The 17,649-nt window shown below is 42.9% G+C and overlaps 1 protein-coding gene across 1 annotated transcript; it reads right to left on the bottom strand.

Moving 5' to 3' along the window:
• Nucleotides 1-1,268: 1,268 nt before the first annotated feature.
• SRI (sorcin) lies at nucleotides 1,269-15,465 on the bottom strand. The gene is made up of 8 exons (XM_035020512.1): nucleotides 15,359-15,465; nucleotides 14,368-14,451; nucleotides 11,816-11,885; nucleotides 7,295-7,338; nucleotides 5,951-6,098; nucleotides 5,624-5,737; nucleotides 4,397-4,455; nucleotides 1,269-2,791 (listed from the first exon to the last, which is right to left on the bottom strand). The coding sequence occupies exons 1-8, from the start codon at nucleotides 15,407-15,409 to the stop codon at nucleotides 2,765-2,767; spliced, it is 597 nt and encodes a 198-aa protein (XP_034876403.1). The 5' UTR covers nucleotides 15,410-15,465; the 3' UTR covers nucleotides 1,269-2,764.
• Nucleotides 15,466-17,649: the final 2,184 nt, after the last annotated feature.

The raw sequence follows: 17,649 nt of genomic DNA on the forward strand, positions 1-17,649 counted from the left end.
TTCAGGTGAACACTGAAACAGTAAGACACTCAGCTAAGAAAAGCAAAGTCAGTTGGGATAGCAGAAGTTTTAGCTCACGTTGCCCCTCATGGACCAAAGGCAGCACCTGGAACATCATGCTGAAAAGGGAGTCCCCTTCCACTTTGGCTCAGCGGGAGTGCAGGCTGTGATGAATCCTATAGGACTGCTGGGGTGCAAATCTATGCCAGTTGTCCTCAAGGAAGCACCTGGCTTCCTGTAGCCACATCCCTACGGAGTGCTTGAAAAGGGTTACATATAGGTACTTTATCTCTTGCAACACAGGACTAAAAGCACACATCGCCAAAATTAAAATTAAAGCTTTGAGTTGGCATTTTTTGAGGAACTTAAATCTCCAAATAACTGAAGTAGTCCAGCTTGGGCTCACAGCTTGACCATGCTCCAGCTAGATGCTTTAAGAAGAATAGACCAAGAAACAGTTTTAAGAATTGGGTGAGGCTGCACTGAAAGTATATAATGAATGAAACACAGAACCCAACATAAAATAGAAATGGGGCAACCCGAGATTCACTTGTAATGAAGACTTTGGCTGTAATTAAAGGGGACGGATATGTCAAATTTGTCAAGGGGAAGGAAACTTTCTAAGGGCAGGGACATACTGAAAACTAGGCTCCATGCTTTGAGAAAGAAACCGTGAAAGCAGAAGTGGAGGAGATAAGGAGCCTTGCTATGAGGTATCAGTAATTAAAATGGAATTAATTGAGTATTTCCAGGGACACAGTTTTGTTGATACTTCAGCATTTATCCAAAAGCAAATTCAGAACCAAGACTGATGCAGCAGCATAGCTTGGGACTTAACCAAAGCGGTGGGATATTTCAAATATGGTCCATAACACTGGGCTAGCAAGGGCCTTCTTCCTTACCACATTAGTCACCCAGGGGATTACCATTTCCTTAAACTGTCACTTCCTCATGGGATTCTGGTGAGTCGGAAGCCAACGGCAGGTGCTGGGACTCTGAGGGTGAGTCCCCTCCCTCCTTGTCCTGAGTCCTCTCTGGCCCTTCGTGGGACAGCTCTCAGGCTCAAGCAAGTTTTGTGGCCTCACAAACAGTGTATCTGGAATGAAACCCAGAGTCACCACTAACAGAAAGCAGGCTGCCTCATGGTCTGATAATGCAGCCCAGGTGTGAATACTTGACACGGATACATACGCTAAGGTTGAATACTTATGAAATTAATATATTTTAGCAATATTTGAAAAAAAATAACCAAGTCAAATGAGGCAGAAGATGTTCAGAAATGTTTTATTTTTTCATTGGTTGACAACGAACTGATCATCTGAATGGTAACGCTCACACTGTGTCCTGAAGTAAGACACATAATCTGCTGGCAGGGAGAAAAGAGGCGAATTTCACGGTTTCATCTGTTACGCTCTTGCAAAAAAGAGCAAACCAGGCCAGTTTTAAATTTAACAAACAGAAACATTACTGGTGCTTATTATACCAGCACGTTTTATCATATTGAGAACCACCCCATGAAGTAAGCATTAACCTCTTTCTCGAAGATGGGGAAGCTGAGGCTCTGAGAATATCTGAGATCATTAAATCACATTATTCAGGAAGAGGCACAGCCAGGATGAGAATCCAGATCTTAAAAGCACATGGCTTAAAAATAGTAAGAAAAAAAAAAAAAGCCTTCCACTACAAGTGTAATACGTTTATCAGAGGGTATTTGGAAGAGTAGGAGGAAGGAAGAAAAGCAATTCCTGACCCTGACTCCCACTGGTGGAAGCACCAACATTGTGGTCCTCTCAGTCCGGTCCTTTTGCTGTGTAGTATCTTTTAATGTGAGTGTGAACACATGGCATATCGAAATGGACCGATCAGTATTTTAAACATTATCATCTTCTGATTTTAACAGGAAAGCGCACACAGCATAGAAAACTTGGAAGGTACTGAAAACCATAAAGGAAATTACAGTCACCTGGAATCTCGTAAGCCAAAAATGACCATAGTTAATATTTTCCTATATTCCCTTAGGTTTTCTTTTTTTTTTTAATCAGTTTTCTTTTTTACATCGCAAAGCTCGTAATTTGTAAGATTTTTAAGTAGAGCTAACAAAGGTCTAGGTGGATGATGACAAAGAAGAACTTGGCGACAGATCGTATTTGCCACACAACTGATTCAGTGGGTTTTTAGGAGAAAATCATCACTTACGTTCCCTGTACAATGATGTGGCCATCAAAAATGTGTGAGCCTGAAAATGCCGGTGCTGAGTTTCCGCTAAAGCGAACCCTGACGTGGATTACCATGGGTTTTTGTTTCTATCTGCATCCAAGTGAGTATAAATCATTTACATGATAAGAACACTGCATGCATAAAGCTTTTAATACCATATGAAAGCTCTTCTAGGAAGAGACAGGAGCTGTAGTCTGATGAAGAGAAGATTTTTACGAATCTTACAGTGAAAAATATACCATGTGACTTAAACATTTTGCACACCGAAATTTACATAAAAGAGGCTTAGCCAGAAGATAAGCATCACTGACCAAGTCTCAAGGAAGTTCCAAATGGTGTTAAGAGACCTGACCTTCTATTTGTAAAATCCCAAAGAGTTTATTATCAATACCAAAAACTTCTATTGTACAGCAAGGAGTAAACCTTTATGACAGCTATTAAGGAAAAACGGCACCGCAAGTTTACACACGTTACCGAAGGCAAAGGGTAAGAGCAAAGGAGAACTCCAGTCGGAATGTTGGTTCTGTTCATACAGCTTCCTCTTGATTTAAACACTCATGACACACTGAATGAACTGAAAGAGAGAAAGGTCCACGTTATCCGGCGAACATCGCAATAGATTGTAGCTTCTCTTTAGGCTGTTTACGTTTTGTTTCTCTAATCTGAATTTCGGATCGCGAGAGATCCCTTTCTGAAATTCAGAGTACATGATGGGCGGAAAGGTTCATTTTGTAGGGGAAGCCGTCTAATATAAAACCCAGTGCATTCCTCTTCTTACAGAAAGCAGATCTTACTTCAATGGATAAAGAATTATTTAAATTCTGAGTATCTCAGACTGGAGAAATGGCCACGGTGAAAGGTTCCTACTCAGAACTAACAGTTCCATCACACGGGGGCCTCCAGAGTATTATCCCACTGCTCACAGAGCACCCTCAACAGTTTATTCCCTTAAAATCGGCTTTATTAAAATAAATCCTAAGCATGAAACTATGTATGCACAGAAACGGAATATATGACCTTTTCTCGGCAATTCAGAAACCCAGGTTTAGACGCCATTAGTATTCTGCTGTGAAATGTTTGCTTCACTCTAAGCCCCAATAGGCTCTGCTGTTCTAGCAATTTTCTTTGTCATTCTTCTGACCCCAGGGAGGCACTGTGTGCTAATTGCCCACAGCACTCCTACAAAGCCAAGCTGATCATCCCTTTCAGGTAAAGGGGAACTGGGGATCAAGACATTTAAAATCTCTCATGGAACCCCGTGGGAGGCCAAAGCCCGGCACTTTCCACTGCACAGGCCGCCTCTCCATCTTTGGAAACAGGGCCGGGACTGTCACCAGACACGCTAATGCACACGGATGAAAACACACCTTTAAGCAGAAGAAACAAACATATTTACACACATGCCTTTTTAAATTATCAGAACTGTGGCAGCTGCCAAACTGAAAATATGTTCACCCTTGCAGTCTGTAACAGAGAAACCTTTTAGAGCATTCAGTTATCACGGTGCTTTCCGTTCTGAACGTGGTTTTTTAAAATCCATGGCTGAGCAAAGAACAGAAAAACAACTGAACCTCTCCCCAGTTTTCTTGTGTATATCCAACTAAGGCTATCCAAGATGGCACCTGGCTACATTCACATTGGTCATGTGGCCTCGTCCAATCTCATTTAGTGTGACGGTTTAATAAATATGCTGTTTTAAACTGTGACTGAAGTCTCTGCCTTACATCCTCAATGAAGAACATGGGTGTGTCAAGTACAGCTTTGAGCTTTTCAACGCACTTGTAAGTGACAGGGATATTTGTTCAACGAAGGCAAAAACAGACACAACATCTGCATGGTGTTTTCCAAGGACATTTCTGACTGACATCTCCCAAGAGCCCAGGGAAGAAGGCATTACTACTTCCTCTCCTCAGTCTTGGAGCAATGAAGAAACCTGCCTCCGTGACCCAGACAGGAAGTGGGACCAGCTGGGCTTTGAACCAAGTCTTTCAATGCAAATCAAATAGTGGTTTATGAATAAGACTAGTAATAAATGAAATTAATAAATTCTGAATGGTAACTCCTGATCATTTAATCCTTCATTACAGCATCTTTAAGATGCTCTTAATGGCTAACTTCAAAAGGGAATCCCCAATTGGTGTACATCTTATTCATCTTACTCAGTTCTGAATTTACTTACATCATCATATGGGAAATTCACAACACCTTGCTGAGCAGTATCCCGTCTTCGAAAGCTATCTGTAAAACACCACAGTAAAATTTATGGTTATTTTTTAACACCTGAAATCACAACAGGTAATTATTTTGGCATTGGGTTCAAACCACAGTAACATCTGAGTTGTAAAACTTGTAAAACCAGCCAACATAAACAAAAGCCCACAGCAAAGAAGGCAACTATATGAATGTGAATAGATTTAATATACAACAAAGTAATACACCAATGCAGAAGTCAGCCAACTGTCTTTTTCAATGTGGAACTGGAAGAAAGCACCTTATCCCAAAGTCAGTAAAAGCCATGTGACTTCTGAGGCCATTACTAAGTTGAAATGAAGACACAGAATTTCAAACTTCTTTATCACACAGATAGTGTTTAATTAGGAAATGGATGGACAGAGTCCCTAATATGGCAAATGGGCTGTAATCAAATATTCCACCTATCTGAGCTCTGTGCTACTGAAAAGGATTTACTTAAATAAAAACAACAAAAAATCTGCCCTCATATTTTTGTTAGGATGCAAAAAAATTACAAACCCAGGTATTAAAAAGAGTAAAAGATTGGGGCGCCTGGGTGGCTCAGTTGGTTAAGTGTCTGACCCTTGCTCTCAGGGCCATGAGTTCAAGCCTCGCTCCACACATAGCATGGAGCCTACTTTAAAAAAGAAAGAGACAGAAAAAGACTAAAGAGAGGGATGGAACAAGAAAAATATACAAAAGAAAGAAAAAGAAAAGAGGGCATAGAAAATAGAGATTACTCATATACCCTCATCTAAGAAGTCCATACCTCTGAAACAAATGACCATTTTAAATTACTTTCCAACAGGAGGACTTAGGAGAGAGAGCTACAAATGAGTAATTTCGCTTTCTTCAAATAGTTTACATTCTAGGGAGAAGTCACAGAACCGCTCATACTCTGACCAAAAGTGCACAAGTTAGGTGATCACGTTTTGGAACGTTTTTGTGAAATTTAGTTAAGATTATTTTAAAAGCAACTTACCACTAATCTGAAAGGATTTCTGAAAAAACACAATTATTCTGCTAGATACGTTTAATAGCAGTGTTTAGAAAGCCCCTGAAGTTAGGGGAAGCGAGAGAAATCGCGGACAACAGAAGTTCAGAAACACTGAAAATGACACGTCACACGAACTGTGTGTTCCTGGCCCTGCCGACATCACCTCGGAGAACACACCTGTCAGGGCTCGCAGTTTGACACAGCAGGCGATGTAGTCGTCGAAGGTGATCTTGCCATTGGTGCTGTAGCGTTTTGCAATTGAATTCACAGCCTGGGGACTCAGTCGAAAGCCTAAGGAAACAGTTGAAGGGTAACAAAAGACCATTAAAAATAATCCCAATTCTTTCAGCCTGGGAGTACTCATTTTAATTGTGACTATGCACTAGGCATTATATGTGTTTGGTTATGAATATACACGGCTTCTAGACAACAAACTGCCATCATGTAACAGTTTCAGAAATGAAAAAGAACGTCGGCCAGGTGGCTGGAGTCAGCCGTACCCACCCATTGTGGTGAGGGCCTTCTGCAGCTCCTGAGGGTCCACCGTGCCACTCCTGTCGCTGTCGAAACTGATGAAGTGCTGTCTCCAGCCATTCAGCACAGCCCAGAGTTCTTTAAATTCACTGAAACCCATTGTGCCTGACATATCTCTCTGAACTGTCATCAAGGATTAGAGCTTCTTCATTTTGCAACATTTTCTTTCTTTTTTTTTATTCTTATGTTAATCCCCATACATTACATCATTAGTTCTAGATGAAGTGTTCCATGATTCATTGTTTGTGCACAACACCCAGTGCTCCATGCAGAATGTGCCCTCCTCAATACCCACCACCAGGCTAACCCATGCCCCCACCCCCTCCCCTCTAGAACCCTCAGTTTGTTTTTCAGAGTCCATCGTCTCTCATGATTCATCCACCCCTCTGATTTCCCCCGCTTCATTCTTCCCCTCCCGCTACCTTCTTCTTCTTCTTTTTTTCCCCTTAACATATATTGCATTATTTGTTTCAGAGGTACAGATCTGAGACTCAACAGTCTTGCACAATTCACAGCGCTTACCAGAGCACATACCCTCCCCCAGTGTCTATCACCCAGTCATTTGCAACATTTTCTAACAAATAAATCAAAGATGAAGGATAAAGGAATTTAATGTTCTTTTGGCTAAAAACGTTAAAAATGTTGTATGTTCTTCTTAGTGTGATGTAATGAAAAGGGCCTATGGAGAAAAAGCTCTGGGGACGTATTTTCGCTGTGGGAAGAGAAGCGATGTGATGTGATTACAAGGAAGGAAGGTGGCCACGGGTGAGCGACCAGTGAAAAGCACTCGTTTCTGGAACTGGGCTGTACTTTCTGGGGGCCCCGGGCTATGCTGCTGGGTGCTGGGGGATCTTCACCCTAACATTCCCTTTTGGTAGGCCCTTCCACACCCAGGGTTTTCACTTTTGGAAAAGAGATGGGATGGAAGGCAGTGCAGGTCAGCACCAGCTAAACCAAGTCTAACAACTGTGATGTGAAAAAGTCCATTGCTTGAAGGTCAGGTGTGAATCATGCAGAGCAAACGACGACAAGGCACAAAAACTTCCCTGCCACCCTGATTTCTATACTTGCCCTCCTTCGATGCTTCCATGAATTCTTGAATAACCAATGTTCGATTTACTAAGCTCCCTTCCTTTTTCACACCAAGTTACATCTTAAAAGCTAATGATTTCAGAAAACTTTTTTTGTGGTCATTTGTCACCTTGTGTTTACTGGATATTAATTCTTAGATGAATTCTTTTAAGAAGAAAATTTTTTTTTTTTTTTTTTTGATCAGGAAAAAACCCTCCAGACAGCAATCAAGGTAAAGGATACATCCAGCATTGAAACCATAAGTCGACAAGTCTCCAGGTTAAAAGCTGTTAAGAAAAGTACATGCATATCAATACAAGTTTCAAAAATTCACATTACATTGCATATATTCAAATTAATTAGAAAAGTATTTATACACTCCTACTTTTATATGCTATTCAATTTATGTGGAACTAAATTACATGGAGCTTTGAAGATTTTTTCCAGATAGAGAGGATTCCTTGTAGAACCCAATTTAATTTTAACAACTTTAATAGAAATCTTTTAAAAAAGTATTATATTGTACTGTTAATATTTTTAGGTAGATAATGGTTTTGAAGTTGGGGGCGGGGGATGTTAAGATATCTAGAGTTTGCTCCAAAAGAAAATGGACAGGATTACAGATGAACTAAGAATGGTAACACACTGCTAACTGGTGAAGCTGGGTGACAGGTGCATAGAAGTTCACCGCATCATTATCTCTGTTCTTGGATACACGTTAACATTTTCTATAATATAATCTTTCTGAAGTTTTATATATCTTCTTGCCTTTGAAACTGTAATATACTGAATTCAATTCACCATGGTGAGTCGGAAGATAGGGCTACTTCGTTCCTACTCCTAACAGGCTATAAATAGCTGGTTTTGCTAATTCTATTACATTAGTTCATGTATCTTTCTTTCCCCTTTAATGTCACACACTGAATGGTAACCTCCTACCTCGAAGAGCCTATGACCTGTTTTCACATACAGTAAGTTTATATATGAAACCAGATAGATATGCTTGCCAGAACTGTGCTAAATAAGAGCACGCTGGAGGAAGATACGATGACCAGTTCAGGGGTGGCCACTGTTCAGAAGCCTTTTGAGGTTATGTACAGCTCAAGCGTATTCCGAGGGAATTTCTATAGCTCACTTAGAAAACCAAAGTAGAATATACTTATGGGTTAATGGGCCTACTGATGATCTACCTAAGCATTAGCAAATTCCAAATAAAGAATTCCTTGCATCTTGCATTGTGTTCATGGGAACTGATGACTGGGGAAATATTTATTTATTTATAAGATTTTATTTATTTTTTAGAGAGCGAGCAAAAGAGAAACAGCATGAGAAGGAAGAGGGTCAGAGGGAGAAGCAGGCTCCCCGCTGAGCCGAGAGCCCGATGTGGGACTCGATCCCAGGACCCTGGGATCATGACCTGAGCCGAAGGCAGACGCTTAACCATCTGAGCCACCCAGGCGCCCCGACTGGGGAAATATTTAGATACAAAGAAGATATAAGGCTAGAAGGCAGAAGTGACCAGGGTCACGTGGGCGAAGCTGGCATAAATTCTGCAGGTGTGTGAAAAGGCACACAGAACTAACAATTTTATAGCTCTTACTAGCTTCATATTTATCTCCAACCAAACTGAATTTAAGACACATCTGAGCTCTTAGTACTGTAATGTCTCCAGACCGTACAAACTATAGGTTTTCCACTTTTAACAGATTACTGTGTTTCGCATATCCTGGAACCTGAGATAAAAGGTGGGGAACTATTTCTATTTTGGCCCTTCAGACTCCATCTAATCCACAGATACAGTTCTCTGAAGTGACAGGAGCCAACACTTTTCCACACTTTTGAGAAAGAGTTGGTTGATTCTTCATTCTTTTAAGTTGTGTGGAGGTATGAAGTCTCTTTAATCCAGACCAATGGTTCTCAGCCCTGGATGCTTATCAGAATCACCCAGAGGCTTTAAAAGATCCTGATAGGGCGCCTGGGTGGCTCAGATGGTTAAGCGTCTGCCTTCGGCTCAGGTCATGATCCCAGGGTCCTGGGATCGAGTCCCGCATCGGGCTCTCTGCTCCTTGGGAGCCTGCTTCTCCCTCTGCCTCTCTCTCTGTCTCTCATGAATAAATAAATAAAATCTTTAAAAAATAAAATAAAAGATCCTGATAACCGGGGCTGCACCTCGGAACAATTTCTTTTCCCCCCCCGCTTTACTGAGCTATAATTGACAGATAACATTGCGGAAGTTTAAGGTATACAATGTAATGATTTGATATACATATATACTGCAAAATGATAACCACAATTAGGTTGGTTAAAACATCCATCACCCCACACAGTTAACTTTTTCACGTGTGTGATGAGAACTTTTAAGATCGACTCTCGTAGCCATTTTCAAGTACACAACACAGTGTTACATATAGTCATCATCATCACAGAACAATTCAATCAAAATATTTGAGCCTGGAACCCAGGCGTGACTGTTTTTTTAAAGCTTCTCAAATGATTCCAGTGAGCAGCCAAGGATGCTTCCCAAAGTGTAATTCCTGGACCAGCCATGTTAATATCATCTAGGAACTTTTAGAGCTGCATAATCTCAGCCCTTAACCAACAAAATCAGAATCTGCATTTTAATACGATCCCCAGGTGATTTATATTCACATACAGACAAGCTAGTCAATTGGGACCACCATCATCTGGAAGCTTGTCAGAGATGCAAATTCTCAGGTCTTACCTCACACCTTCTGAATGAAAAATTCTAGGACAGGGCTCTGCAATCCAGTGATGCTGATGCCACTGAAGTTGAAGAACCAGTGCTCGGGAGGGCCTGACAGACACTAGGCACACCCACCTGTGTTTGACTTTAAATCAAGGGTTTTGAGGGGCCATGAAGCAAACACCTGCCCTGTGTCCCAGGGCTATGCACAGCACCACGTCCAGTGGTGCCAGGAAGCCCAGGAATCTGGTCATCTTTTGTGAGAAGGATTTAAGAGAGGGAATGAGATGCACAGTGAACAAAAGTGATCCTATCAACTCCACCTCTGGGTATGACTGCTTCCTTTTAACCTGGAGAAGCTGCCTGTAGGTACTAGGTTGGAATATCCCTCTGCCCCTCACCTCACCTCCATCTGTGCTTTTTGGTTTGGAAGCTGGGTTTAAAAAACACCAATGGTTGTGTAACTTCTGTATTATAAAACTCACCGTGACTCCTCACAAGCAGGATGGTTTTGTGGTTCATTACAGCCTCCACAACCAGATGACAATAAGCAAATAAATTCAATCCCATGGTTCTGATGACTCAGGAAATGTCTTCCCTAGAACTCAGTGATCTAAGACCATCACTAACCATGATTTCCTCATATGAAATGTTTAAAAGGACTCAACCCATTTGTTAGATTTTAAAACCTGCCACACCTCTTCTATCAAAAGGGTACAAAATAATAGTTTATGTTGGGACATAGCTCATTTTCATAAACCCTGCTATTAAACCAGAATTCTTTGTTCACTAGCCCCAACTGCTTGAGGTTAACAATGAACAATTTAAATGTATTTTCTACAGCAGGAAAAAAAAAAAATCCCTTATCTAGAAAGTGCTTCTTTTTTAAAGGACCAAATTAAATGAGAAATGCAAAGTTCCTCTTTCATATTAATTTCTCCAACTAGGAAATATTAATAGGATATTGAAGTCACATAAAAGAAAGGATGATTGAAATATAAATGCAAATAGTTTAAAAAGAGAGCCATCTAGTAAGTCAGCCATGTCAAACAGTTAAAAGATGCCACTATAAATCTTCAGGTGTGACTTCTGGTCTGAGCATTTTAATCCACAGTTTACCAACAGCTAAGGCTTTGAGGTGATGTTCTGTCTCAATTAACCACTGGCTAAGTTGGCAAGTCAAAACACTATTCTCTACCTTGCGTTGTTTGTCATGGTCAAGATCTGATTTGAAAAGCAGCATGTGGTAGTGTGTGGGACGATGAAAAGTCCCGTCCGGATGCAGCACCTCTGCAACTCAGGGCAAAGAGCTCTTTCAAAAGGCAAGAAGGTGATGTAAGTGCAGCAGATCTAGGCTGTGAGGAACTGAGGAGGAAAGGAGAAGGAAGACTAGTGCAAAGAGTTTGGAAATTAGGAAGGGTACTTCCGACTTAGCCTGCACACGTTCTCTGAAGTGGAAAGAGAAATGAAGCAAGCCCTGGGGGGTGTCACGACAAGCATTCACATTGCCAGCAGCATACTCAGAGAGCAGGAGTGCAAAGTGGCTCCCTGAGGACCAGGGGTGGGGACCAGCCACTGCGGGGAAGGGGGTCAGGACCAAACACTCAGAACTAGGCGTGCAGGGCAGGTTCCTCAGGGACCAGCTGCACAGGACCAGTCACCCAAAACCCTAAATGCCAGGAGGCTCAGGACAGAGTCAACTTTTGGCAAATAGCCGTAAATGTCCGCTCCTGTCATTGATGACACCTGACCTGGTGGATTTCATTTCAGCACCTTACCTCGTCCTCTGTGAGGGAGGCCACAGAGACTATCTCATGGCTTCCACGCGTTCCCAATCCAAGAGACCCACTCAACTGGCAGGCAGGTAGTGTGGCGTGACTTATTAACAACTGTTTTCAAGTTAACATCTTGTAATAATAAACAACCGAAATTAGCTTTGGAAATTCTAATTTTTGCTAGATCAGAAAAGCGCAGTGTCCTTGAAGGTTATCATCCTAAGTAACAGTTAAAATATGAAACACAAGAGTACTTCTAGAGAAACTCTGGGACTGTCAACTCACGTTTGTATCCTCCAGCAATGCCTGACTGGGTCAGGCATCTCTGCAATTCATCAGCATCTATTTGCCCATCCTTTTGGGGGGGAAAATAAAGGGAAGAGGAATCATAATAGTGCTTTGTACCTTCTAGTTTTTTGTTTGCTTTCAGTATATTATTTCAGCAATAATGACAAAGAAAATGAACATTTTCATGCATGAGACTTTTTTTTTTAAAAGGAATGCCTTCCAAAAACAGGTATTCCTTTCCCAGTTCTACTTTCAAAAATAATTTAATGAAAGAAAAACAAATCGTTAAGTCCTCTTCCACAAATGCATAATTAGGGCCATAAACAAAAAATACATTTCTCGATACCTAAGTAAAGTCGGCATTCAATTTCAGACTATTTTATTTATTTTTTATTATTATTATTATTTTTTATTTTTTTTAAAGATTTTTATTTATTTATTTGAGAGAGAGAGAATGAGAGAGAGCCCATGAGAGGGGGGAGGGTCAGAGGGAGAAGGAGACTCCCCGCCGAGCAGGGAGCCCGATGCAGGACTCGATCCCGGGACTCTAGGATCATGACCTGAGCAGAAGGCAGACGCTTAACGACTGAGCCACCCAGGCGCCCTCAGACTCTATTTTAAATAATTATTACATAAGAATTCACAAAGTCGGAAAGCCGCTTACACCTATACTTTAGTATTACCAGTATCTTTCATCCTTTCCTCTAAATTCCTCGATTAGATTTGGCATTAAATTTTCAAGTACAAGGTTCCTCTTTTCAATAAAACACTGAGGTGAATTCAGTTTCTTCAATGATACATATTTTTTAATGTACGAATAAAACTAGTTTCTGTCTTGAACTTACTCTTCTTTTAGTCTGAGCTAGGAAACTGCCCGTTAAGCACTTAAAATTATTTATATAGTTGCTTAAAGTCTTATTCCTCTTTCTAGCTTTTGGTTGTTGGGGGGGTGGGAGGGAGGGCAGAACAGGGTACAGAGCTGACATTCGTAAATAATACGCTTGGATGAAACAAAGAGAGGCCTTCGTGATCACCTGTGGTGAATGGTTTTTCCAGAACCACAATTATATCTGGAAGATACAGGTTCCCAGGGCCTATTTATTGGCTGACCAAGTTCAGAACCAGATAGATGTTATTTTTAGGGATTTACAAATAAAATACCCAAATCCTCAATTCTAAGTGAGGAGCAGGATCAATAATTTGAAAGACAATGGATATGCTGATGTAGGCCGGGACCGCTGCAAGCTAAGCAGGTGGGGTCACTTACAGGGCGGGAGGCAAGGCAATCTAAGAACTCAAGTCTTGAGCTTTGCCCTGTCTTGTGGTTTCAAAGATACAGATCGTTCACAGATGAAGCAGATACTTAAAGGGAAGCTCTTTCAGTTTTAGACTCAATTTTCCACTCAATTTCTTTCTTTTTTTTTTTTTTTTAAAGATTTTATTTATTTATTTGACAGAGAGAGAATGAGAGAGAAAGCACATGAGAGGGGGGGAGGGTCAGAGGGAGAAGCAGACTCCCTGCCGAGCAGGGAGCCCGATGCGGGACTCGATCCAGGGACTCCAGGATCATGACCCGAGCCGAAGGCAGTCGCTTAACCAACTGAGCCACCCAGGCGCCCCACCACTCAATTTCTTGAACTACATTTCTTAGAATGCTATTCTGAAAGGTGGTCTTGGGTTTTTATCCCATAATAGTGGACAACATCTTCACATGAAGATTGTGTTATTTCTTGCTTTTGTTCAACACAAAGCTAACTCGAATTCATAAGGGCAAACATCGCTTCTGGAATGGGTCATACCAGCAGTGGATTTACCATGTACACCAATGTACACCACCACCTGTCCTACAACTCAAGGTGGAGAACTGCAAGTTCTCCAGAGGGAGGGAACCTTCATTCTCTCTCGGTCAGCAGGCCACCACACCTTATAAGGACATGAAGAGCTGACCCAGAACAGCATCAGCATCAAAGAGAAACTAAACTGTCCACAAGATTAACTTCCTGATACTAAAGGAGCAGTTACTTTCTTATTATGAAGCTGGTAAGTTTTTAACATAAGTACCTATTTCCTAGGGGGTAACTGATTAACAATCAGATTCAACCCAAAGAAAGTGTCCATTAGGATCTGACTACATAATTACTGGTATGTGTCTTTAAGTAGTACAAACAAAGGTTTAGGTGTTCACCAGATCTGGAATTTCTTCTCTGGAAACCACCACGGACCCTGACAATTCATAGTTCTAAAAACATCTTTCTACTTTACAGATCTTCACAGTATATTTACAGCCCCCCATTCTTATTTAACCAGACCCTAATTCAGTCACAAATTTAGTTTTGAAGTGAACCTACATAAATACAGGTAACAGTCCTAATTTGTTCGGAATATTCAGAAATAAATAACTGACTATACATTTCCTTCTCTCCTTTTTCATTTACAGAAACAAAGGCATTTTTTTCCAGAGGAAAAGTTCTTTTTTCCATCCCACTCTAACAGTAGCTAATACAAACGTAGACTCTGACAATTCTTTAATATTAAGGGGAAAAGCTAACCTGTCCAGCTACAGCAGCAAAGTAACCGTAGAGCGGATCCTGAGTCTGTCCGGGAAAAGTAGGTCCTCCGGGGGCCCCTCCATACTGTAAAACAAACACAAAAGCATCATTCCGCTGAATTCCAGTTTTATTCTTTCACCACTGCATGCTTTTGTGCAAAGCCAGGCAACTGCCCGCCCTTCGCACGGATGGTTCACCTCCCCACCACCGGGCACGCTTTAACTGCAATCATTCCTCCCCTTCTCTTCCATTCCCACCCCAGCAGAATTTAGAAAAAACTAGCAGCTTGAACCAAAATGGGTGGTCCTGAAAGTGACATCTACATAAGTGAAGCAACTTAAGCGCAGGGCTCGGAACTGTTTTCCTTTTACTTTCACAGCATTTGTGCTATTTTCCAAAGCGTTCTGAGACAGGTGTAGCCCCGGCCGGGCTTAGGTGTCTCGGCTGGACTATGCGGCGGCGAGCACCTGGGCGGGGAGGCGCGCAGAAGGAACATTCCGTCTCGGAAAAGTTCCCACGACGACGCGTATCCCCGGCTCCTGGAGAGGTGGTCTTCCTCCCGGAGGGCTCCCCCCCCCCCCGCCCCCGCGGTCTTTCCCGACTTTTTTTTTTCCCTCTCACTTGCTTTTAAAGAGGGGAGGTGGATCTCCGGACCATTCGAGATTAAAATGGCTGTTGCTCTCACGGGAAACCGGGAGGGGGAGGAAGCCAATCCCCAATTCGCACAATTTCACGCCGCGCATCCCAGGCACAGGGTGGGCTTCTCGGGTCAGAACCCACCCGCGCTTTGGCCCCACGCAGCCGCCCGCAGGGCGAAGGGACTGAGCGGAGGGAGCCCCAGGATGAGGCCGAAGGGCAGGGGCCAGGGGCGAAGCCGGGGGCGGGAGGCGCCCGGGGAGCCGCCCCGGCGGAGCGGCCCGGTGTGGCCTCTCGGCGTGCTCGGTGTCCCAGGGTCGCGCCCGGGCCGCGAGCCCGCGCGGGCTGCACTTACCCCGCCTGGGTAGTACCCGCCGCCGGCGCCAGGGTGCCCCGGGTACGCCATGGTGCAGACTGCGCCGTCGCCGCCACCGCCGCCCTCCCGCCGGGGCCGCGCCGGAGCACACCACGCGGGCGGCGGGGGACGCGCGCCCGAGTCGCCCCCCGCGCCGCGCTGCGCTCGGGCCCCGGCCCCCTGCGTGCGCTCGGCGAGCCTCGGCGCCTTCTGGGCCCAGGTCGTGCGCAAGCCCGGCTGCCGCAGGCGCCTGGGACCTGCGACGCGGTGCCCAGCGGTGACTTTCCTCCCCGCGGCACGAATGGCACATTCCAACGCCGGTACGGTGCCCCGGGGATTCTTTATGGCTTCCTACTCCGCTCTATTCCGATACTTTTAAACATTTAGACAACTTTACTAGTCAGGGCCGCCCGGCTCTAAGTTGGCTGCGGTTTTGCGAGGAGGGGGGCTGAATGCAGTAGGGCCGCTCTTAGATGCCTTTGAGGGAAGGAGACGTGGAAAAATCAAAAATATGCAAACGCCCTTGGAAAACAGGAATAAACTTCAGGAACTGTGTGCGAAAGAGCGTTTGGCTTGCGGTTGCACGTTTCACTGAACGGCACCGGGTGTTTCCTCGCTGGGGGACACGGTCAACTCCTGGTTAAGCTGGGCGTGATGTGGCCTGGGGAGGTCAGAGGGCATTTCCTGGCAGGGCAACCCCGCCCGGGTTCTTAGAAAATGAGTTGTTTGACTTATCTCGATGATTCAGGCGAAACCATCGCTCTCTCCAAAATTACTCGGCTCCTTTTTTTTTTTTTTTTAAAGATTTTATTTATTTATTTGAGAGAGAGAATGAGATAGAGGAGGGTCAGAGGGAGAAGCAGACTCCCCGCCGAGCAGGGAGCCCGATGCGGGACTCGATCCCGGGACTCCAGGATCATGACCTGAGCCGAAGGCAGTCGCTCAACCAACTGAGCCACCCAGGCGCCCTACTCGGCTCCTTTTTATACAAGATAAGTTCATTGCTAAGAACGTGCTGCTCAGTATTCAGGAAAGTGAGAGGTTAGAACTATTCCCTTAGGTAGATTCAGAAAATGGTTCTCTGCATTTTTCTTTTTCACCTGGTTGAACAGTCTGATGAGAGCAATTCAGGAAAATTCAGATTTTCGTTTGGTTTTGTTCCATGTCATTTCAGTCATAAAGGATGTTTGTTTCTGAAATTTATCCGTTTTAAGAAATGCACTGAGGAGCAACATTCACGGTATTTGCTCTGGCGGTTGCACAGTAAAATTGAAAGTCATCAACATCTAACAAATATTGGAGCACCTGCAGAGTGTGGTGATGCGCTTGTTCACCGTGGGGGACACGGTTCCTCTGTTCCACGTTCCTGGGCTGTGTTCCCACTAAGGTCATTGTTTTTCTCTTATGCGTAACTCCCTTCCAAGTCCTCATTTTGGATAATCAGACTCCAAAAATGAAAGTCCTGGATTGTGAGAACAATTTTAATAGTCCCTGTTGTTACATATCAAAAAGCTATAGATTACCTGTCTTATGTTTTAATTAGGAAGTAGATTATTGTTTTCAAATACCAAAGCAATTATCAAGGTAGATTTAGACATTTTATGAGCCCTTTGGCCTCTGTGGGTTTTGGTTTTTTTTTTCCCTACTTATTTTTTTCTTTTTTTTTTTGTGATGAGAACAATGAACATGAGGTCTACCCTCTTAACAAATTTTTAAGAGTACAATATGATATTGTTGACTGTATGCACAGTGTGGTACAACAGGTCTCTAGGACTTTTTATCTTGTGTGACTGAAAATCTATACCCCTTGAACAACTACTCTCCATTTACTCCTAACCTCCAGCCCCTAGCAACCAGTATTCTACTTGTGTTTCTATGAACTTGATTACTTCAGATACGTCACATAATTACAATAATGCAGTATTTGTCTTTGTGTGATTGACTTATTTCACTTGGCATAATGTCCTTGAAATTTATCCATGTTGTAGCATGTGACAAGACTTCCTTCTTAAATCTGGATACAGTTCTATTGTATGTATATGCCACATTTTTAATCCATTCATCCATAGATGGACATTTGGGTTGCTTCTGCACCTTGGTTTTTGTGAAAAATGCTCCAATGAACATGGCTGTGTAAATAGCTCTTTGAGATCTCATTTTCCGTTCTTTTGCATATATGCCCAGAAATGGGACTGCTGGATCATATAGTAGTTTTATTTCAAATTTAAATTTAATTTAATTGAGGAACCTCTATACTATTTTCCATGGTGGCTACACCATTTTGCATTCCC

This window comes from Mirounga leonina, unplaced genomic scaffold, assembly GCF_011800145.1.
Source record: "Mirounga leonina isolate KUSES-001 unplaced genomic scaffold, KU_Mleo_1.0 Mir_174, whole genome shotgun sequence".
Taxonomy (NCBI): domain Eukaryota; kingdom Metazoa; phylum Chordata; class Mammalia; order Carnivora; family Phocidae; genus Mirounga; species Mirounga leonina.